Source organism: Apis laboriosa, unplaced genomic scaffold, assembly GCF_014066325.1.
Source record: "Apis laboriosa isolate Shangri-la unplaced genomic scaffold, ASM1406632v1 scaffold14409_cov159, whole genome shotgun sequence".
In the NCBI taxonomy this organism is placed as follows: domain Eukaryota; kingdom Metazoa; phylum Arthropoda; class Insecta; order Hymenoptera; family Apidae; genus Apis; species Apis laboriosa.
This window is the reverse complement of record NW_025221511.1, coordinates 369,991-393,435: the sequence shown is the minus strand read 5'-3', so window position 1 is coordinate 393,435 and position 23,445 is coordinate 369,991. Positions and strand designations below refer to the sequence as shown.

At 38.4% G+C, this 23,445-nt stretch overlaps 1 protein-coding gene across 3 annotated transcripts in view; it reads left to right on the top strand.

Annotated features, from left to right (window-relative positions):
• Nucleotides 1–23,445, top strand: part of LOC122721106 (protein madd-4) — a 188,293-nt gene that overhangs the window by 96,161 nt on the left and 68,687 nt on the right. For all 3 annotated transcript variants that reach the window (XM_043948388.1, XM_043948389.1, XM_043948387.1), the window contains exon 3: nt 8,741–8,851. In XM_043948388.1, coding sequence (XP_043804323.1) covers nt 8,741–8,851 — 111 coding nt within the window. The remainder of the gene's footprint in view (nt 1–8,740; nt 8,852–23,445) is intronic.

Sequence of the window (23,445 nt, the reverse complement as noted above, 5' to 3'; positions counted from 1 at the left end):
CATTCGCACGCGCACAAACTTCCGCACGAAGTCCGCGTTGGAACATAATGAAAACCGATATCGTTGCCGGGATATCATAAATTAAGCGAGTTTTCTTATCCCTGGCACGTCTTCTTTTCAATCTCTCCCACGTGGTCACAAGGGTTTTCTCTTCCGACTGCTTGATTCCGCGTGTCTCGAGATAGAATAAAGATTCTATCTCGATAGAGAGAATTCTCCTCGCCGTTTAAATCCTCGCCATGTAAAATTCGTAACCAAATAGGAGAAGGGAAAGAAAATAGAGGGAATGCCGAGTGTGGATCTTTATTTCGTTTCCTCCTTGAAAAGTTTCATTCGTGTATCGCATTATGTTCTTTTCTGCGAAAGAGGTTTTTGATTTTTTCTCGACGTTGTTTGCTTTTGTATAATCTCTTGGTTATATATATATAAATGCGTTATGAGGAAAATGTAAAATACCCTGAAGAAATACGAGATGCTCTGTAACAGGTGGGTAGAGGAAAAGTTGATAAGAAGAAGATAAAAGAGGAAAATGGAGGAGAGAGTGAAGTTTTTCCTTTGGACGAGATCTTGTTCTGAGATTTGATTTTCTTAAGTTTCTTGTGGAAATTGGTATACATCTCGTAAAATAGATTCGGTTAGAAATAAGAATCTTGCAATTTCGAACTTTGAACTTTGTGCGTTAAGAGTTAAAATGAATGATTCTTTGGATGCGTGAATCATACGTTAATGTAGAAATTAGAGATTAAAGAACGTTTCAAAGCTGCACTTGTTCGTATACGATAACACGAATACTTAAAATTTTTTTTCTACCTAAATCTGAATCACCTAATAGAAAATGTCACGTAAAATTTTTCAACAAGATTGTGATTAAAATGCTCCGCAAGCGGTTTTCCCATGCGGTTCTCTCTTGCAGACATTATAAACATTATTTTCAATATCGTAAGAATCTTGTTGAAGCATTTCTGTAATTCTTTCGTTTTCCCACGGGAGACAGGAAAATGACATCTGCGACGAAACCGCTCAACAATAATATCAATTTCTGAATTTTTAACGTTCGTTATTTTAAAAATTTCACATCACAATGATCACGCCACGAAATTGAATAATTTTTTTTGATTCAATTTTCTCTATTCAAAAGTTAATTATTGATTTCGAATTATTATCTTTAATCTTTGGAGAGCATTGTAACTTCCATTCGGATATTTTAATAATAACGTAGAATAATAATATAAAAATAGACGGACGCGAATCTGATTCGAAGCAATTTCTTAGCGGTAATTTCAGATTTATAATAAATGTCACTCATATCCAAAGATACCTACGAAATTATTTTTGAGCGATAGAATGTGTGCAACGTTATCGGAAACTGAATCAATTTCGGAAAATCCAAACGTTGGAATAGCGAGAAGTTTGACAGGGAATAGACAGCGATCCTCCAGATTTGTATTATTAAGCGGGAGCGAGCCCGATTGGCTGGAAAATTCACGAGCCACTTTAATTGGCTTAGTCTGAGCAGAGATAAGGGTAAACGAGAGAGATAAGGGTCGTGGGATAATCGGGATCGTTGCACGTCTCGAGCTAGCCTGTCCTCTGTTTCCACGCACAGAATGAGAAAGTAAAGGTTCACCGGGAGATCAGGATTGAAGGAATTATATGATATTCCCCAAAGAAATAATGGTTGATTTCACGATGATTTTGATGAAACGAAGAATAAAGTTTGATTTGTGAAAAAATCAATCTTTTTCTTAAATTTCATTATAAGATATGGATGAAAATATTTAACCAATTTTATGTTCTTTTAACGAGTTAATTATACATATATCATAAAATCTTTAGATTTAACGATTAAAGTTAAAACTAAGTTAGAACTTCTGTTCAAGTTACTACGGAATTTATTTCCGTACTCTGAAATTAAGGATTTCACGTCGGAAGAAAGTCGAAAGAAGAAAATGGAAAAATACGGGGGTGAGAAATTCGCAGACGAATACCAAGACCGTTGCGTTTCAGATGGTTCAATCTTATTTTATGGGACTAGAGATTCTTAAGAGAACAAAGAGGTGTTTCAGTTTATAGATAGAACGTTGGATAGGTGGAACGAGTTTAACCTCGTTTAAGAGGCAGAAAAACACCTTTTGCCTTGGGAGGTCCAGGAAGATTTTATCGTTTAACTATTGGGCGGTTATACGGCGCACGAACGTCGATGGGGTTTAGCATACACGCGCCTAATACAAGCGCGTATTTGACCGCCATGTTGAGTAAATGGAGCCCATTTCGTTTACGATTCATCATTCACCGGGAAAAATTTCTCGGGCGAGAATAATTTTCGTCGCTTTTTCTTAAGTGGAAAATATTCGTGTCGTGAAATTCTGTTGAATAAAATTGAGCGAAAGAATAAAATCTAGGAAGGATATAATAAATGGCCAACATGGAAATTATTCCATCCATTTGAATAGCTTAGGTAAGCTCGAATGAGTGTTCGTTAATTAAAAGATAGGATAATAGTCGGAATACTTTGAATTTCGATGTAGACGAAAGAAGAATACTCAAAAGGGTTGAAGAACCGAGCGGGAATTAACTTTCGCTAATGGTATTGTATTAAGTGGGAAGAAAATTGACGAAAGCGTCGTTCCCATGATAGAAAGTGAGGAAGCTAATCGAATCGAGTGAAAAAAATAATTCAATCTTTTCTTTTCTTTTTTTTTTCACCTTTCTTTTTCGTTTATTAATTTCATATATATTACATAAATTAAATGTTTTCAAACAAATTAATTCATCGATAGAATTTGCGAATTTTTATTCTATTAAATTCTATTAATTATTCTATTCTAATACCATTTTCTTTACACGATAATATTTTGAAAAATTGTATCGGGATAATTCAAAAAAATGTTTTGAAAGGTAAAGTTTTTAATGATCTTTCATTTGTTGATCGTTAAAGTCAGTATCTTCGGATTATAGTGATTCAAATTTTTTCTAATTTTAGATGATTTCAATCGAGTTCTAAGATACGTTACACGTATATAAATATAATTATTTTTGAATAAATTTGGTTGGTTATTAATATTGGTTACGATACAGCTTGTGCTCCTCTACACTACGTTCGTATCCAAGGTTATTACATATCCACGAAAACGATTCCCCTAAGAGGTCAATCTTCCCGCGAAAGTATATCATTCGATCCCGAAGAGTCCGGTAACGATTTCCACGTAGTAGTGTTCCCACGTCCATGCACTCCCGATGACTTCCGGCCTTCCATCCGAGTGTCGTCGACGATTCTCCCAAAATCCCATTCTCCCATACTCCTCGTTTATCCAATTCACCTATCGATTTTACATTGAATCCTCTATAATTCCTCCATCGTGCAAACTCCTAACCCAAACCTTCGCTTCCAATCAACCCTTCAACCCTATTCGAAGGAAAACAAACTGGCCATCGTCGTCGTGGTCGTGGTCGTTGTCGTTGACCTACATTCGCGTATTTCTTCCGCGTAACTCGAAATCCCGTCGACGTGACGTCCCGTTAATTAGTAACCGTCCAACGCCATTTCGAAATCGATGAAAACAATTACGCGCGCAAGAGAGAGAGAGAGAGGGGCGGAGAAATGTTTAAGTAGCTCGCGGCCATTTATCAACGACCGCACACGCTTTTATGCAATTACGCGATGCAACTCGAGGAAGGTGGTGGTTCGACACGAACGCCGGCAGCGCGATACATTAAATCAATCTCCCTCCCCCGTACTCGCTCAAGGATCGTTTTTCATTAACGTTCGAACAACCGTGTTTGATTCATAGAGGGAGGGAGTGAAGCGTTGATGATCGCGAGGAACTTCTTCGGCTCGTATGAGCGTGAAAAGAGGGGTAGTAGTAGTGTCTCGTTCACCGCGATCCAACGATAAGCGAGCTTCTTCGTTTCACGTTTGTACGTCGCACGGATTTACGAGGATAATCGTGACAATTTGCGGGGTGTTGAGGAAAGAGAGCATCGTGTCGAATTGGGGATTGGTAATAATTCGTTTGTGTTAAAATGTGTGAGTAATGGGAAAAGGAATGTTTGCTGGATATTTTCTTGAACGATTTAATTGGTTAATATCAAAAAGAAAGAGCGTTGTAAGAATTTTGTATTACCAATAATGCAAATGCGTCGAGCGAAAACTGGATCATAAATCTCCAGAGTTGCGCAACCGGTCTTATCCCGTTCGAATATCGTCGCCGCGTGAGAAGTGACAAGCACGATATATTGCTATCTTCAAAATTGATATCATCCTGCAAGCAATACTGGATGCAAGCAAGATTCGCAAGAAATCTTCATAAACTATGCAATTATAAAATTGTAAGAGGGTTGTTTCGATTCCCTTGAAATTATCTTTGCAAAAAAAAAATTGGATAGATTTTTATTTTATACCTATCGCAAAAAGAAATAAATAAATAGATATCATTCAATACTAATAGAGACTCGCGGTTCGAAAAAGATTGAAAAACAGATTCTGTAGGATCATTTTACGACTACCTTCGATTCGTGATCATAAATAGAAAAAAGTAATCTTAAGCGATACAACGTGTAGATCGCATTGTTCAAAAGGTATCCCTCTCGAATAAGATTAGACCGATCTTGGAGAAGAATCTAATCTATCTACATGGACCGCCTTTTAGCGAGGCCAGGGTATCCTTCCACTCCTCGATATTAATTTCTCGCGGCATGAGAATGAATCTTATTCACACGGGAGCGCAAAGTAGCGTCCCGTGTTCTTCATCCGCGGGTGGTGGAGGCTCGTTTCAAAAATGGCAACGAAGCTTCTCGGATAGGGGGCCACGTAATCGAATATCAATTTTTCTTCAACGATAAAGCGGCCCTTTGATTGACGAGATAAATCGCTGCCTGTATACCCCTCGGGCATAGACTGAAAAATGATTTTATACGTGAAACGTTCAGAATCACCGATGATCCGTGTTCCACATTCTGAATACCTACTTTTCTTTCTGATCGTGTTCCGAGACTGATCAGATATTTCTTTGAAACTTTTCTATCGGCGAGAATTTGATTCTCTCGAGATTGTTAAAGTTAAAGGAGAATAAAGAATTTTATTAACGGAATATAGTAAAGGATTTTAGAAAATATTCAAATATCGTAAAACTGAAGATAAATTTTCTGCGCACTTCCCTTTAGAAATAATATTTCTTGGATATGAAATAATGAAAGATTATATTTTGAAAATATTCGATAATAGTTTCTTCTTGTTGATCCATAAGGATCTCTATTAATGAATTTCGTCTCTTGAACGTAATGAAAAAAAGTAAAATATTGTTTTATCTACGTAAAGAGATCCTAGAAGATGGATAGTCACTATTAAAAAAATGAAGAAATATTTGTATGCAAAGTTATCGTGGATGAAGAGTTCCCTCGTCGAAGACGTACATTTTGTCACAGCACGACGTTCCTGACGCGAAGCGAGACAAACAAGGCTTGAAAAGTCTCGCTCTTGGAAGAAGAAATTTGCATGTATGGAAGACGATCCATATTTTTTCGGGCATCGTCAACGAGGACACATGCCGCAACTCTCGAAAAAGGCGCGTCATCGTCCGGAGAACGAAATTTCAATCGATGACGCTCATCTCGATACTCTTTACGACACAAATATTCGAAGTACGCTTCGATATCTCTCTAAACGGGAGATATTTCAAAAAACATTTTTCATCCCTCAAAGAAATTCAAATTTATCACTTCGCTTTTAAGTTCGTTTTCTCGATCGTTGGACAAAATCGAAACTTCATTTGGTTTTTGGAATGCATTAAAAAAAAAAAAAAAAAGGAAAAGATTTATGTAATCATAGACCCTTGAAAGCAACGTCTCGATAAAAGGGTTCGTTCTCGAATAATTGGCTAAACCAACAAAATAACCCACTTCGACACGCCATCGTTAAAAAGCCCCGAGCAAGAAGCAAAGAGAGTTTCTTTAACCGGGCAGATCTGTTAAGGGAAGTCGATAACAGGAGTGACGGGTCATTAATCGAGCCGCGATCGATTCAATTACCGGGGGCGCGTTTTTGATCGCGGCCACGAAGGAAGTTTCGAAAGTCGGTGTCGAAGCTCCGTGGCACCGATTCAGGTCGTGTCGAGGCGGGAGACTAAGTTAATTACCGGTATTAATGTAGACCGACGGCGTTAATCCAGCCACGGCACGCGAGCCAATCAAGGGGGGTAAGATAAGAATTAAACGGTATCGAGCGCGAACGTCTCGTTAGTCGGACCGCGTCGGGCATAAATTTAACCAGGTTCGTTTCGAGCTATCGATGTTGTGCGTATATGTTATACGTGCGATCGAAATCCATATCGACGGCACATCCCTCGAGCGAGCGCGTATTTCAATTGAAATCTCGGTTATTCATCGATATTATTGTCCGGTGGACGGGCGTGCACGTGACACGCATACGTTACGCTTTTGTATCAATCCCTCCCCCTCCCAGTTTCTCTAAACTGTGTGTTTTTATATATTCTATTTTTCTATATTCTAGTTGCCGAAATTATTTTATCATTCCGATCGTTGAGCGAATATTTTATTTTATTCCAATATTGTTTCGTGCAATTGTTTTTTGCGCAATTTAGGTATCTGCTCTTTGCGAATAATTTAGTAGCTATTAATATTAAACTAGAAGAAAGAAATCGTGGATCGTTATTGATTTTATTGATGGTTTTAAACTTTTTCACTTTGTAACTTTTATAATTTTTTGTCAAGTAAGCAATTGTTGACTTGTTTGATTGTTATTTAGAATTTATTATAGCGGTAACTTATGACTCGTGTATGACAGTTTCTCTAATGATTTTAATTCTTAATTACTAGGCTGCAATTTTTCTAATTAAAGTAACAGCAAGTATAATTTACAAATTAAATTGATTCGATTTAAGTTACCAATTGAGGCAGTAGCGATACATCATCTTCAATTTTCACGAGGATAAAATAAAATTTCTTATGAATTACCGCTTTAAAGTCGATAGCGAGCATGTTTGTCACGATTAAACGATATCAATAGTTAGGCGCACGTATTACTAGCAAGATAATAACGGTGATCAGTTAATCGATCGTCGGTTCTTGATCACTATAATTTTCTGCTTTTTCTTTCCTCTTTTTTATTTCGAAGACGAGCTCTACGCATTCACCGGCGAACGCCCTAGGTGGTCGATTGGCTAATCATAATGATCGTACGATGAATAATGACTTCCCAGTTTCAATAGGAAGCCCCCACCAAGTATTACGACTTGATCAATTTCCACGGAGAATTATAGTCTCCGAATATTTTGAAACTTCCTCGTTCAATCTCATTAATGATCCCTTGTACGATTGCGAGTAAACGTCTAACTTTACTCAATCTAAATGGTCTCATTGTATTTCTAATTAATAATCGTCGAAATTTGAGCGCATTCGAGAGAAACGTAACGTCGATATAAAATATCATTTCGTTTCTGTTTGAGATAATTCAAGTTGAATTTTATCCTTCACTATTGTATGAAATATTTCAAATGAACGTTTCCTTGGAAGAAAATTTACGAAGAAAAAATATTATCTCACGAACGATTTATTAATACGAACAATTGATGAACGGATTTTCTTTTCGAAATCTTAACGAAATCCAAGATTGGAGAACGAGTACCCTAAAAAATATTAGAAATCTAATCGTACCGACTAATAACAAGTCGGTAAACACTATGACCATAAAATGAAGAGTATCTTTGCCCGTAGTTTTACTAATTTCGAACCGTACGAGTTCATTTTCTGGAGGCTCGAGGCGCCTATCGTTAACCTTTAATTACAGGGCGGTCTAGGCGTCTGAATTTATCGCTAATAACGCGCGTCAAGATTTAGTTTCACGTGACATTTCTGTTGTTGCAAACATACCTTCGCATTATTAAACATTAAAATCTCTGACAATTTTAAAATTAATTTTTTATTGCGAAGAAATTTAATCGGTTAATCAAGTTGAAATAAAATGGTGGTGCATTAACAAGAGAAATGAAGATATAATAAATTTACACATACGCACTATGAGAAACATCTAACTAAATACACTTTTGTTAAATTTACAAAGTAGTGACTATTGTTTATTTATCAATTACATTATTTATTTAAAATATATTCATTTGAAAAAAAAACATACTGAGGAACTAAATGGAACATAAAATTATGGTTCGATGAAAATGTACCGCACAACGATGATGACCCCTCAGGAAATATGGATCGTCCAGAGTTTTCCGGAGGAAAAAATCAGCGACACGAAATTCAGAGCGCGATGAAACAGGGCCTCGGACTCGTTATAAAAGTTCCGCCCACCACGATAATACTAGAAAGTGGGTATCCGTTTTTGGACGGAAGTACGGCTACAATTAAATTGCGCCACCCTCATTCACCTAACGCGTCCGTTTATTTCGACGATACAACGACACGAAACTCTCATGACGAGAAAATCAAGTTACTTTTTTTTTTTTTTCTCCTATTACACGATCGATCCTCGAATGCACGATTCTTTCGCAATCAAAATAAACAGTGATACGTTTCGCTATGATATCACAGAAAACCGATCAAGGTTTAAATAAAATTTGATAATTAAAATATAACAACAATTGAAATATGATTACTTCGATGTTAAACAACGAATCATTTGTTTGAATAAGGTATGAACTTTTGTCTTTTAAGAGGATTCAATATGATATTTAAAAAAATTTTTACTAACACATCGAGCATTCTGTTTCAGATATGCCTGCTGGGCTTCGTGGTCAGCGACAACAGTACGATCGGCGACTCCATCATCGAGGATGTTTCGGAGGTCTCGGAAACTAACCTCGACGCAGACTCGGGAGACCAGGTAACTCGATTACAACTATTCTCGACCCCCCTTCAATTTCCAATTTCTCTCCTTTATCGTTCGAATCTTAACAAATTTAAATATCAATTTCGTAGACTTCTGCTGTTATATTCCGGCATTTATATATTTTACTCGATCCTCGTGCTTGTGGATTTGCAAGAGAATAAAGGGGGAGGGCGTTGCTCGCGCTACAGGAAAAATAAACACCTTTATTCATGCCAGCCAACCGGAAATAGGTCGCAGAACACCGTTACACCTATGCTGAACATCGCCAACTCTTTCTTTCTCTCTTTTTCTCTCCCCTCACTCTCTTTGCCAACATTTTATATTCCTTCTATATTTCTTCTTCTCTCTCCCTCTCCCTTTTTCTTCTTTCTCTTCTTCCACCTCCCCTGGTGGACGAAACACGGTGCACATCGGTGTAAAGTCTTTTACGCCTGGCGAGATCTCGCCCTCCATTTCCTCGTTGGGCTTTCGTGCTCTGTTTAGCCAGCAGTTCGTCAACGGAGACTTCCGGCATCTTGCTCGGCCCTAATCTCAAGATGATGTTAGAAGACGCACTCTCCTCTCTCTCTCTTTTCTTTTTTTTTCTTTTTTTTTTCCGAGACGCGTAGTCGCGAAACGACACGGAAACCGAGTCGTGTTATTTGTGGGCGTGTTCCTCTCTTCGTGTGGACGTTCACCTTTGCCAACCTTCGTCCTCCTTTTCAAACCTTATTCGCTTGGCATAATTTTACCTTAAGTTTCGTGTATATTTCATACACTTCTCTTTGTTCGGTCATCCAACCACTGTTCAATTATTTTCATCTTTCCTGCGAGAATGGGGACTAACCCAAATCCAAATCTTTAAAATTCTCTTTCTTTTTTCCTAAGCATTCATTTGTATTACATATTATAGACGACAGGTATTTAACAGGATGATCTCGAAATTTCGATCTATATTACATCTTTTCAATTAATTCATACAATTAATCTTAATTTTATGGTAGAAACATACGAGTATATGATTTTATTTACAAATACTTCAGTTCTCAAATTCTTCTTCTTCTCCTTCTAAACAATTTAAATTCCATTTCTTTACGAGTAATCGCATTAATCGTGATGTTAGCAAACTCCTCCAACTTTTTCTCCCCTTCTTCCACTTCTACGTGTAGACGAACACAATTTCCAGAGTTTGTTGTACGAGTAATTACTGTTCTTCCAAAGAGTCGCGAGACGTCGTTTTTACTCGACTGATCGCGACACGCTCGCGATGTTTCGCGGTAACCATCGTCTTTTTGCGAACAGTTCGCCTCCTCGAGGAATTTCCACTTTCCTTGAGAGCTTCGGGGTGGTGAAGCGACTGTAGCCTAGTTTCGGTCTCGCGGTAAAGCGAGGCACGAAACTGCCACGGTGCACCCGCAGTCGATACACGTGTAACGCTTCTTCATATTTCCCCGTCTTGGACGAGGTTTGAATGTCGGTCGAACTTGGGGCTTGGGTAGATCCTCTCTTCCTTTGCCGTTCCATATTTCACCGGAGGGTTTCCAGATTCCAAATATTGAAAAATAATGATATATTCGTTGTTGCTTTCTATTTTCCCCCTCAGTCAGTGTATTTCGTTAAGGAATGTTTTTAAACGAGATCTATTTTGTTTATTTATATGGTCTTGCATCTTACTGATTTTTGAAATTTCGTTGGCAAATTTTCTCGTACATAGTGAGACGATAAGATAATTTTTGAATAAAGAAAAGAACGTAAGTCATCCCTTTTCGTATAAAGATTGAATTTAGAGTTGAAAAGAGATCGTGAGCTCGATCTTTTTTCGCCAAGTTTTTGTTAAAAGATTCGTATAATTAATTTTTATTTAATATTTATATTAATATTAAGAATATTAAGTATATCTCATAAAGTATGTATTTTGATATCGTCTCTCTCGTACCACGAATGTGCAAATTTTCTCTTTGAGCGAGGACGTGAGATGATTTTATGTCTTGATCAGACATCAAAAAAAATGTGAAACGCTCGCTAATTTACCAATTTAAAAAATTATCTATTTTGATATGTTAAAAATATATTGAATACAAATTTTAGAAAATTTTATAGATAATTAAATATGATTTAGCTATATAAAAAATTTAGTTTTATATAAAAATTGACACGAAAATGAATATTATCGACAGAATTCGCGAACGTGATCACATTTCGACTATTGTATTGGGTATTTTTATAATGTGTGAGTAAAATGCAAGAGAGCTAAATTTTCAAGAGAATTAACTTTGACAATGTTTATCGTTAACATCTATTCCACGTAAGATAACCACATCGTAAAATTAGAAACGGAAGTAATTCTCGGCTTTTACACGAGAAACAACAACGTTTTTCACCAGCATTATCTTCATACCATTAATTACGATTACAAGAGTGGCGCGTTAATTAAATACACTCGTGCGAAGCGATTGCAGAGAAAGAAAGAAGGAGAATGAACGGAATTGTATACACTAAAAACAAAGAGAGTAGATTCCCGTCAACCATATGTAGGTTAATTCAACAATTCACTCTTCCATAGAGAAAATTTTGACCATCTTTAGCCGTTGCACCAATTTTCCATTCGTCCCGAAAAATGAATTAAAACTTTCTAACCCTCTCTCTGTCTTTCATGTAAAGAAAAAAACTTGAAAGACATACGTTAATCGGAATAAAAAAAAAGAAAAACTATTAATAAGTAAAAAAACATAAAACGAAAAAGAAACATGAAGAAAATGACGAATGAAATCTACGAAGAGAAAGTTAAAAGAGAAAAAAGTAGAGGAGAGAGAGAAAGAGAGAAAGAGAAAAATTAAAAATATCTCTTGGCAGTTCATCTCTTCTAATTCAACGTTCATTCAGAGAAAATCATAACAGAGCACGTGTCTCTCGTGGCGTAAACTTTACAACGTTGTTTCCTCGTGTCGTCGCGATTAAATCCCCCGTCCGACCGGAAGTCGACGAGGGTCGCTGCGTGAATTCGTAAAACGTGGCGACGCGAAACGTGGTCGAAAAATATGAGACTGGTTTTATAGCCGTGGTACCCATGGGGTCGGTACGCCCCTGATGCGCAACTTCCACCTCTTACCCGCGATTTTATTCCTCTTCCACCGCGACCGGAAGTCCTCCGTGTCACGCGTAAAACCTGCTCAACTGTTACAAGCTTCTCTCTCACCCTCCCCGATTTATCCTCGATCGTTTTGCAAATGTTCGGGATCTTCTGGCTCGCGGATCGATCAGCGGATCCCCTCGTGAGAAAGACGAACCTCTTCTATGATGTTTTACGATGATTTTTTTTTTATCGGTGATCGTTTGACCCGTGTTTTTTATCGATATCGTCGAGGATATCGGTGACGTAAAGTCTCTTTGAGACGAGAGGCCGGTTCATCCTCCGGTTTATGACGCAGACGTGTTTCGGCAAAGGACGACGTTAAATAGACAAATGATAAAGGAATGGAAATCTGTATAAAGAAATATTGGCGAAAGGGTAAAGGGGAATCGAATAAAAATAAAAATTATTCCTTCGATGAATCGAGATTTGGATTTGGATGTATATCGTTTCCGAAGAACATTTTGAATTTATTATTGTTGACTTGCAGCGTGTCTGTCAGATTACTTTAATTAATGAAAAACGCGTCGAAAAGAGCGTTCGTCACGGAAAAGAGTAACAGCTCGAATGATGGATGGGAACTGCGTCCTCCGCAATGGATCGGAACACCAGATTTGCGAGAAATTTAGAATGCTCGAGCTTAATCCGCGTATATCATCGTGGAGTTAACGTTTATCGCATTTTGAATGCGCAAATCAGAATTTATGAATTCGATGTTACGATGCACGGAGCATCCTGTAATCGGGACTGCGTCATGCCAAGATGGAATTCAAATCCAGTTTGTCCATTCGAATATAAAAATCCGATTCTACTGCAAACAAAATTAAACGATAAATAAAGAGAAATAGAAGGAAACGTACTTTCCATCGATTTTAAAATATCACGAGAATACTCGAAGAATTTCAATTGATCGCTTTCTTAAATTAATAATCATCAGTTTTTATATCACAGACTCGATCCATAAAATACGAATCTAATTCTATCTCTCGATTCTTCTTAATTCTTCTTCATCCCTTAATTTCTTACCAATCTCTCGCTAATCAAGATTTTATCGTATCTAAAATAATATGGACTACGATTTCATCAAAAATTCCACATTTAACCCCGTGGTCTGCTCTATCTCCAACACATAAAACTTCCTTTCCTGTTATCGTACGTTCGATCAGATTTCCCGTACAACTGCGATGCGGGTCCAATGGGAGGCCGCGAGCGAAATTCGGGGAACAATAAGATGATCTCGTAAGACAAGCGGCTCGTCTCGCGCGTACCCCGGAAATACCGTTTCACATGCGCATATAAAAATATCTTTGATACGAGCGTGGCGAACAGATAAGGGGAATAAGGTCATATCCCGTATAGGAAATCGTGCACGACCTACCTTATCCCACGCTTGTACATTTTCCCTGGGATATCTACCGGTGTTTCTTCCAAACGGTGATTGCATTGGCTACGAGCGTAAAACTAAGTTCGCGAACAACCTTCGTGCACGAATTAGGATGTCGCGGCGGTATCGAAATAACGTTTGCACCGTGCTTGTATTTTCCGCTATTCCTTCCGCGAATACCGAATCACCCAACTTCCGGCTCCGAGATCTCCGTGGAAATTTGGCAACTCGATTCGACCCAGATACGGGAACCGAGAAAGAGAAATAGGAAAGGAGAAATGATTGTAATTGAAATTGAGACAATTCGTGCGAATATATAGTATAAATATTAGTTATCGAATAGTTTGGGGATTTGTTTCGACGTGTGCATCGCGTATTCGTGTGTTGGAAGAATTTTAGAAAGTAGGGAGATGACAACGCGTGATTGAAAGCGAAGTTTTCGAAACGGTGCAATTTGGAGGGAATCGGGGATAGAAAGAATATGGAGAAGTGGGGAAAGCAATTACGATGCTTGATTGTTCGATTGGGTGTAATTCTATTCGGGTTCGTTGGTCGAAAGTTGGAGGAAAGTCTTGATGAGGTTCATGTTAACACGAATTATTTGGATAATTGCCAGAATGGGTTATTAGTGGGAACAGTTGTCGGTTATTTGACGATTGTTTCGCCGCGCAAAAGTGTTCATGTTGAAACTATTCGTTCAACTTGTAATTGCTTTATCATCGAACAACCTGATTCGATTTAAAACCGTAACGTTTTATCTTGCTTCTTCTTTTTCTTTTCTCTCTCTCTCTTTCTCTCTCTTTGTTATGCATTACACGCCTCGATTCCGCTCGCGAATTTGAAATGAGAATACCCGATAAAACGCATCGAGTTTCGAGAACAGATTAAAATAATACACGCAGCTACCACGAATATTTGGGATGAACGAACGTCACGTCGTTGTATTTCATATTGCATCATTTCAAAAGCTGGCCTTTCTCTCTCTCTTTTTTTAAAAAAAATACACAGGTTTCATTATTTGCGATCCAAAAACGAAAAATGGAGGGGAAAGGAAGATGAGAGGGAAAGACAAAATGGGAGTTTACCCCGTGTTCTGTCGTTGGAAAAAAATATATATATATCATTCGTTGGAATATATGTCACGAAATCGAGATAAAATGTACGCGTACATTTAACTAATTCCAAGGGTCAAGAGCTGGAATGGAAGTTGAAAAAAGGATTAATTTTATACATAACTCTAATTAGAGGGTATTTAACGCGTTTCAATATTTTATCAGGGAACGAAACGAAGAATGTGCGTCATTTCGTCGCGTAAATTTGTATCTAACCGAAAGATTTTTCGTTAATTTCGTAATAACAAGAGCACTCTTTTTATCGAGACGTAAATAATCGATGGAAGAAAATCGATAATTATATGAATAGCTCGATTAAATTTTCTGCATCGTGTTAACAATTCAATATCGGTTCCTATTCGATCGTCGAAGAATATTCGCGGTCGCGCAATTAGCCGAATTAATAAATTATCATTCATATCGCATTGTAAATTATTCATTGTTATTTCGATATACAAATATCATTCCTATTTTTCGTTGTCGGTTTAACCCTGAAGGCATTTATGCACGTTATAAATCGATGCTCGAGAAGTGTATACATCGAATAACTTCATTGCCTGTATCGAGATTCGACAAACATTTATTTTCTAGTGAAATCGGGAAGAAAAACCAGATATTGCAGAATGTTTTCAATAAAGGACTAAAAGATTTAACTATTATCCATTTAAAAAATATATATATATAAAAAAAGTATCTAATTTAAAAACTTGACGAATATTTGTCACGAAGAGGAACGATCTTTCGCTAATTAATCGTGGCAAACTGGAATAGAGAGAGAGAGTGAAAGAGGCGATGCGACTTTAAAAAGGTGGATGCATCGAGGATCAAAAAAGAAATTGGTCGACACAAAGAAAGTAAAGTACGTGGAGAGTAGGGTCGCGGTCGTGGAACATCCTCTCGGACAGAAAACCGTGCGTGCTATGACAATGAACATTCCTATCTCGTCGTCGTTGGTAGGATGACGCGGTTTTCGTTGACTGGCTCTAGTGCCACTCTCAACGAGGTAGAAGGGTGAAAAGCGTCGACGAAGCACTCGCTGTTCTATCGTGTTCCCGACTAATTATCTAATTGAATTTAACGGGTGTTCGAAAGGTAACCGACTACCGAACGTGAACAATTTAGAAACAGTTGATATTTGTCGCCGCTCGTTTCACGATTGGAAATTATGAACAGAAATATTATAATAATTTTCTTCCATCGATGAGATCATTTGTCGTGTCGTCAAATTTTTTTTTTCTATTGTCGATATGCGATATAAAAACAGAGATCGTATTTTCTGTTTTTGCGCAGAGCTCTTAGAGAAAAGGGGTGCCGCTGGGGACGGAGAATATTGATCTGCCGCATTTTTGGCAAACATGAATAGGAAAGGAAAGGAAGAATATAAGAATCAAGTGGCACTTGCCATTTCCTATTCACATGAGATTCGTATCAATTCGACAATTCCAAGTTGTACTCAATTCCAAACGAATCCAAAGCAGCCCAAATGATTCTCTTAACGAATCGTCTTCGAGTCTTAATCTCTTTCCATTTATACGGAAAAGAATAAAAATAATCGAGCTTCTAATTTATCATCGATACCACCGTGGCGGCGAAAAAGGTGGACAAAGAGGTAAGAAATCACGAGTACCACGACGACACACCGTTGGTAGTCTCGTCCAACGAAAGACGCCAAGAAACATTAAAGAAGATAAACGGCCGGCGAAGTCGGTCTCATTCATAATTCATGCCGCTAATTTCTCACGGCGGTGGGCGCCGCTACGTTATTGCATTATCTGGAAAATCCTTGAATAATTCTCATCCGACCGCGGCTCTTGCCACGAAACTTGGACGCCGTTATATCGTTTCCTTCCCTCGCCTCATCCTTTTGTATCTAATCGTCGAAACCTCTTCGAGGACGATGAATCGCGCCCACTCTCCTTCCATCTTCCTATTTTCGAAATTATCGAAAGATTTATTTATTTATTTATTTATTTTTTGTCAAACAATCGATTAATTGTTAACACGATAGTTCTCGAAACGCGAAAGAGAATGTTATGGAAACAGATTGGACGGTTACATCTAATAATTTCGCGAATCACACGGTGACCGATCAACGGAATAATTGGAAATTCAGCGGGGTGCACATCGGTAACGGCGCACATTTGTTAATTTAACGGCAAATGGATATGGTGCGTCGTATTTTTCTTGCGTATCCGAACGATAAAATGTTTTTTCCGACCACGGCTCGTTTCAATTTCGAATCGATCCGATGACACGGGCGGGTCGAAACGATTCCGATTACCGATCAAGGGCCCCGGAAAATCGGTTTAGGATTTTTTTAAGTGACGGCTGGAACGTCGAGTGATTTGTTTTTCCGATCAATCCTTTGGTATTGTTGCCAGATTCTTCATCATTCGAACATTTTCATCGGGAGAGCATTGCTTGGCCAAAACAATTTATTTTCGTTGGGACGTAATTATGAAATTCATAGATATTTGCAATGATTTCATCTTTTATTTACGAGATATTGTTACTATCAATTGCGTGAGTTAAATAGATAGAAAAAAATGTGATCATATTATTTTTTTGTATACGATGCATACACGTCGAACGCCATTAAGTTTCTTTTCCATCAAATTCGTACGATTCTTCATCTCGTTCCCATTGTAGTAGTTTTACTTCCGAGCTATTGTCAATTCCGCCGATTTTCTTTCATCTTCGAACGCTTTCCGCTTCCTCTTTTCATGTATACGAAATTCATATCAGCGAACGATAAATCTTTCTCGTGATATCGTCCTTGCCTCTTCCTATTTCTGTGCATGGCTACTTCTCGAATATGCATATAGATTTAAACAATAACAGCATATATATATATATATATATATATATATATATATATATATATATATAGCGACGTTTCAATTTTCTGCTATAATTTTAAAGCTCGAAACGTTTAACGTTAACGATCATTCGTCGCTTTCATATCGTCTCTGTTATACGGGAATTCTTCGAACGAATACAAAGGAATTATATCCTTTTTAGTTAGTCGTAAAATAAAAAAATTTTTACGCGAAGAGGTAAATCATCAAAGAAATCCCGTTAAACGAAAATTCATTCATACGGATTCCTGTTATAGATATTAAAATCGTTGAAAATTATTTCTCGTTCATCGAGAATCAACAATCATCGGAAACAATTGACGCGACAACGTCCATTTCAATTTTCTCGTCGAATCGAACGAAAAATAGAAAAGGAAAAGAAAGTCAGGAGCCATGTGCACGGGATAAAGAATCTCTCTAGCCTGGCTACGAAGCAATTTTGTTTTTCGCGATGCAATATAAGACGGGACTACTCACCGCAATAATAAAGGTCCCGGTCATAAGTCGCGTGGGACGTAATCGGACAAGGATCGTTGTGTCTTATAAAACTTTCGCAATTTTGAGAGAGGTGTGACTGACGTGTAATAACCCCCGTGCCACCGGCAAACTGTGTTTCGAGACGACTTCCAAACCCCCCAACCCCCCGTTTCAGCCAACTGCTTTTCAACCGTCCGCGAATTCATGCCCCGCCATCGATTCCACCTCGAACCGAACCACCGCTTACAAATTAACCCCGGAGTGAAGCGATTTTTTTCCCTCGATCCTCGAGGAACCGAGCGTGTCTCGATGGGAACAAGTTAAATTAACCCACGGGATCTGTCTTTCTCCCCCTCTTTTCTCTCTCTCTCTCCTCTCCTTCCATTCTTGTCTCCTCTATTTCATTTTTTTTTTCCCCACTCTCGCCCCGATCTCCTCCTTTCGACCCTCGTCTCGTCCCTTTTTACGGCGAACCATCGAAAATCATTTATTTAAAAGGCGGTATAATATCCTCTCCTATCCGTGTTTCATTAAAACCACGGAATCCCCTTCCCCCGGTTTTAATCACTGTAATCTGAACAACTAGCGATAACTCGAATGGAAATTGTGTTGCGTATTTGGAGACCTGCCTTTAACCGGTTGTGAATTATCGATTGTTCAACTGTATCGCGAGTGGGTAAATTATAATTGCGGTTGAAACGAAAGCGTGTGAGAACAAGCGTGTTTTACATATACGTGTAATTTGTAACAATTTTATCGTGGATCTAGGGTACGGTAGAGGATGTAAAAGAATAATTTTACGCGAAAATATTAATACGACTGAATGAATAAATAATTGTTATTACGAAAACTGAGGAATCGTTCGGTATAATAGGGGAGTATAACGTTTATTAAGATACAGGGATACTTATACAAGGGAAATAAAGCGCTATCAAATCGTTGTTTTCCTATCCAAACATTATTCACATTATTCGTGGCTTAATAACCACGAGCACAATCGATTATCCGTGTCACGAATTCAATACCAAACTCAATATTATATCGTTCAGTATTACTGAAATTTATTTAAGTTCTATTGAAGAGAAGATGATTCGTGTAACGATAAAAAAGAGAAAGTGAGAACAAATTTTTCTTTTTACCGTCATTATTGAATTCTTTATTCTAGAAAAAATTTTATGATAATTTTATGAAAAATAGGCACGAAAAGATATATAATTTTGCGTAAGTAAAGTCCACTCGATTTTATTGAATAAAACTTTTCGTTTAATAAAAAATTATTTCGTGTTTAACTTACACTTGACCGATTCCATTAACCCAGTATTGTTCACTCTCGACACCGAAATTTGTGTTTTACATTGGTCGAGGTTGGCCGTTCGTCGTTCGATTGATTTAAAAAAACACGGATAAGCGCTATTTATTTTTTAGATTTTTCCCTTAAAATCGTACTCTCGAAAAATCTTCCAACATTTTTATCGCACACTTACACATCGTTCAATAGTTCTTCTTATAGCCGTTTATAGCCGTGAAAAAAATTTATATATTCTCTATCGAGTTTAAAATCTATTCCCCCTGAAAAAGAAAATAAAGAAGGACAAGCTATCTGTTTCCTCTATTACAAGCAAAGGGCGTTCCACGAACCAGCCTAATCCAATTTCCCAGAGAACGATTAACAGTGACACGCGAAAAGAGAGGTGGAGAGGGTTGGTCGAGTCTCGTAGCATTAGCGGGACAAAACCGATCCGTGGCCGAGGACACGGGTCCCACTCGAGGAGTTTGCATCGATAATGAAGGGGCAGGTGGCACGGCGGCATCCGGCACGATGTCCGCCCTGGGTGACATCCACGATTGGCTTTTCCGTGTCCAAGACCGATCCAGCGCTGCGTTGGAAACGGATAGGAAAATACCGATCGAGCGGATTCGATCTTAGAACGTCCATTAGCCAGGCGTAGATAGGAAGAATAGGGAAGGGTAAGATGACAAGCGTGGTTAAAGAGAAAAAGATGGTACGGAGAAGTGGAAAAAGGTGGAAAGAGGCGATCTCCCCTCGGTCTTTCCTGCTGTTGCCTTCAATAATTTGGAAGTCTAATGCGCCGTTCTGAGGAGGAGGAAGAGGATGGAGAAAGATGACGGAGGTGGAAGGCAGCCGAGACGAAAACAGAAGGAAGGGGAGGGACAAATTGACACCTGCACGCGAGAATGGCGTCCCGGCTGGATGTGGCGAGAGCGTCGACGTGGAAGAGGAGCCGTGTGAATAATGCAGACGCCCGCGAGGATCCTGTTTAAAAGTCCGATCACCCGTTCTATTCCCAGCGTTCGCGGACAACTCCATTTCGGGAAGCGGCGTGAAAAAGATAACACTCGGCGGGTTTCGATTGGAAATCGACTGCGAGAGAAACGATTTCGCGTCCCTCTGTTTTAGTAATTATGCATAGGTTAGCTTGAACTTCGGGATGCTCGTCTCTCGAAATGTAAAGGTAATTTCGAACCTGTTATTTCGTGTATTAAACTGATGAATAATAGCTGAGCTTTCCGTATCCGTGCATCCATTACTCTGATACCTTAATGTACGGATATTCTGTTATTTGGAGAGAACGTTATGTAGAGACTAATATCTTCTTGGAGAGGTAAATATATAGTATTCGATATCCATACGATGCGCGTACTTGGATGCACTCCGTTGTGCAGAATCGCAATAATTTGAAGCTATATGGAAAGAGAGAAATACGAAAAATAAGGAGAACAGAATTATTTCTTCGATGACTCGTGCGATTTTACAGCCAAGAGAAATACGAAAGCGTTGAATACTCGAGTCATCAATTTTCTTGATCTCTATTCGAATAAATAAACATTATTTATTCGATAGCAATCTAAAAGAATCTTCATACGGGAAGAATTCTTATCGGGAGATAATTCAGGAATTCGTTTATCAGACAGAAGATTCGAAAGCAATTATAAATTATCTTCGAATGCGAATAAGCTATCTCTTATTCACGCCTCGATATTCATTCGCTTCCATTGTCGTTGAAATCACTCCATTATCACCGATCGAAATTCCTCGAAGGATGCCGACACCTTTTTTCATACATGAGCAGCAAACGACCCGTTAAATCCTATCGAAATTTCATTTTCGGACAGCCGAAGCGTATAAAGAATATCGCGAATATTATTACGCGTGTGGATGACCGGTCGAGGCATTCCGCCATCACACCATCGAATATATTTCCACAGCTTATTTTTTTATCCCCGCTTAAGACATCAGTCTTTTTAAGCCTATTACGCGACCCTTTTAACCTGACACTGTCTCGACTCGTTCAGCTTCGAGAATTCAAGCTTTAACTCGAGATTATATAAACTTTTCTAATCTCTAATCGATTATCATCCGTTTCTGTTAATCGAACTTTGAAAATAGTTAAGTGCTATTTGGACTATTATATCAATTTTTCCTTATTATTTATGTTGGACTTTCTTTTTAAATGAATAATATATTGTAAATATGGATATTGATAATATTTTAACAACCATCTCGATTAATTCGCAAATTATTTTAAGAATCTGTTCTTCTACATCCCAATCGAACATATAATAAGATAATGTCTGTCTTATATCTTTAATATCTTTATATCTTATCGTAAAATAAGAAATCAGATACGTTTAAATAATTAAAGGACGAGGCGAGAAGAACGAGAGTGGAAAGATTAGTGGACGAAAAAAAAAAAAAAAAGAAAAGAACAAGAGACGCCGTAAAACGTTCAAAGGGATGTTTATACCCCCTATTTTTTGCGCGTAAAGAAGCTTAGAAAAAAGGCGCGAATAATGGAGGCGTGGAGGCGAACGCGATTCGAAGGATTCGGTAATTTTCTTAATATTTATTTTTTGCAAGGGGAGTGTTTATTTTTTTTTTTTTCTCGAATGGCGATAATCTGAGGATACCGCCCTGCGAAATTTCCATACCCGACCGAGCGAAGCATGAACGCAAATATTTGGAGCGCGACGCGCTTTAAACTCGTAATTCGTGCGGCTGCTTTTTCGCGAGTACGAACCCTCTAAAGGATTTTCGGAACAAACGGAAGGAGGGCGAATGTTTTAAGCGTCGTCAACTCGATTCGTCTAGTTTCGAATAAAAAAGCGTGGATTATTAAGCGATCGTTCGTTAAATTTTCACGAAACTTGTTGGATATATTTTCGAGCATCCTTGTAATTTTCGAAGTATCGCGTGGAATTGATGTTACTTTGATTCGGATGGAATATCAGATCCTTTTCTACGATACAACATCGAGTCGAGTTTGTGATAAGGATTCACGATCTATTTTCCATAAAGTAAAGTTATACTCGTGATAGATTTTCGATACTTGGTTCGGTTCGGATAAACGACATTTCGATGTTGCATAATTACATTTTTCTTAAACGTTATCATCTTTCGTTCGAGTAAAGTATTGAAATTACAGCAAGATTGATAAAGACGACGAAATTAAAAAACGCGATTACCAAAAGGAAAATGAACGAAAGGCAGCCGGATGAAACGTAGAATAGAGGTGGAAAGAGAAGAGGGGGGAGGGGGAGTAAAGGGGTTTGGAGAAGAAAGACACAAGGGTGTTCTTTAGAGAGTGGCAGCAGAAACTCTAGTTCGGTTGGCGGTGGAGTTTGAATAATGCAGAGTTGCAAGCCTGCCTAAAAGTGATCGGTCGAACCTCACCCTCGCCGCACCCCCTCGCGACTCCCTTTAGAATCCTACTTCCAGTTCGTCTAAGAGCACGAACTAAGATTGATTTTAGATTGGGTGGGAATTGGGAATAGCTGGCCCGTTACTCTCTGGCAACACGCTTTCCACTCTACCCATCATTCTCTCTCTCTCTCTCTCTCTCTCTATTTCTCAATACCTTTCTCGCAACCCTTCCACCGATGCTTTTATCTCCGTTCTGCTTGATTTTATTAAAGTCTCCGTCGACCCCGGTATAGGCTTGTATGCATGTAAATTAGCGGAATGCTTTGAAGAGCGGCCGCGAATGCGTGAAGTCATTTCGTCGCGAGGTGGATCAGCTCTGTTGGCAAAGCGGAGTTTAAACGGTCCCCCGTCGCTATCGCATTCGGTTCCGCTTGAAATTCAGAGGAATTTGGATTACGTCTGGGCCGAGACCCCTTCGGGCTAACCACCGGGAAGGAGTTTAACGTTACGTCCGGGAAAATTGAGAATTTAAGTTGAGGATAATGCGTGCGAAACAAAGATGATCGAGAGCACTTGAATAGCCTCTCTGAATAGCCTTTATTGAAACTAAGGGAGATGGAAGAAATTGGTCCACTATCGATATCAATAACCCTGTTATCGATTCTATTAAAAAATATTTCTCAAAGTATACTTTGCAATAATTGATTAATTATCTTACGAATAACAAGATCGATTCGTTTTGAAACAATTTTTTATCTCGTTGACAATTTCTAAAATAATTATTCTAAATTAAACTAATCCATTTTTGAGAATTTCCAATCGACAGAATAAGCGATTCGTGGGAAATAATAGTAACGAGTTCCCTATATAAATAACAGGCTCGCAACGGAGCATATTTAACGCGTGGAACCGCGCGCGTTCACGCATGCATATGCAAAATCGTGGAACGAGAGAGGCGCAAAACTAAGCGAGTGCGACTGCACGT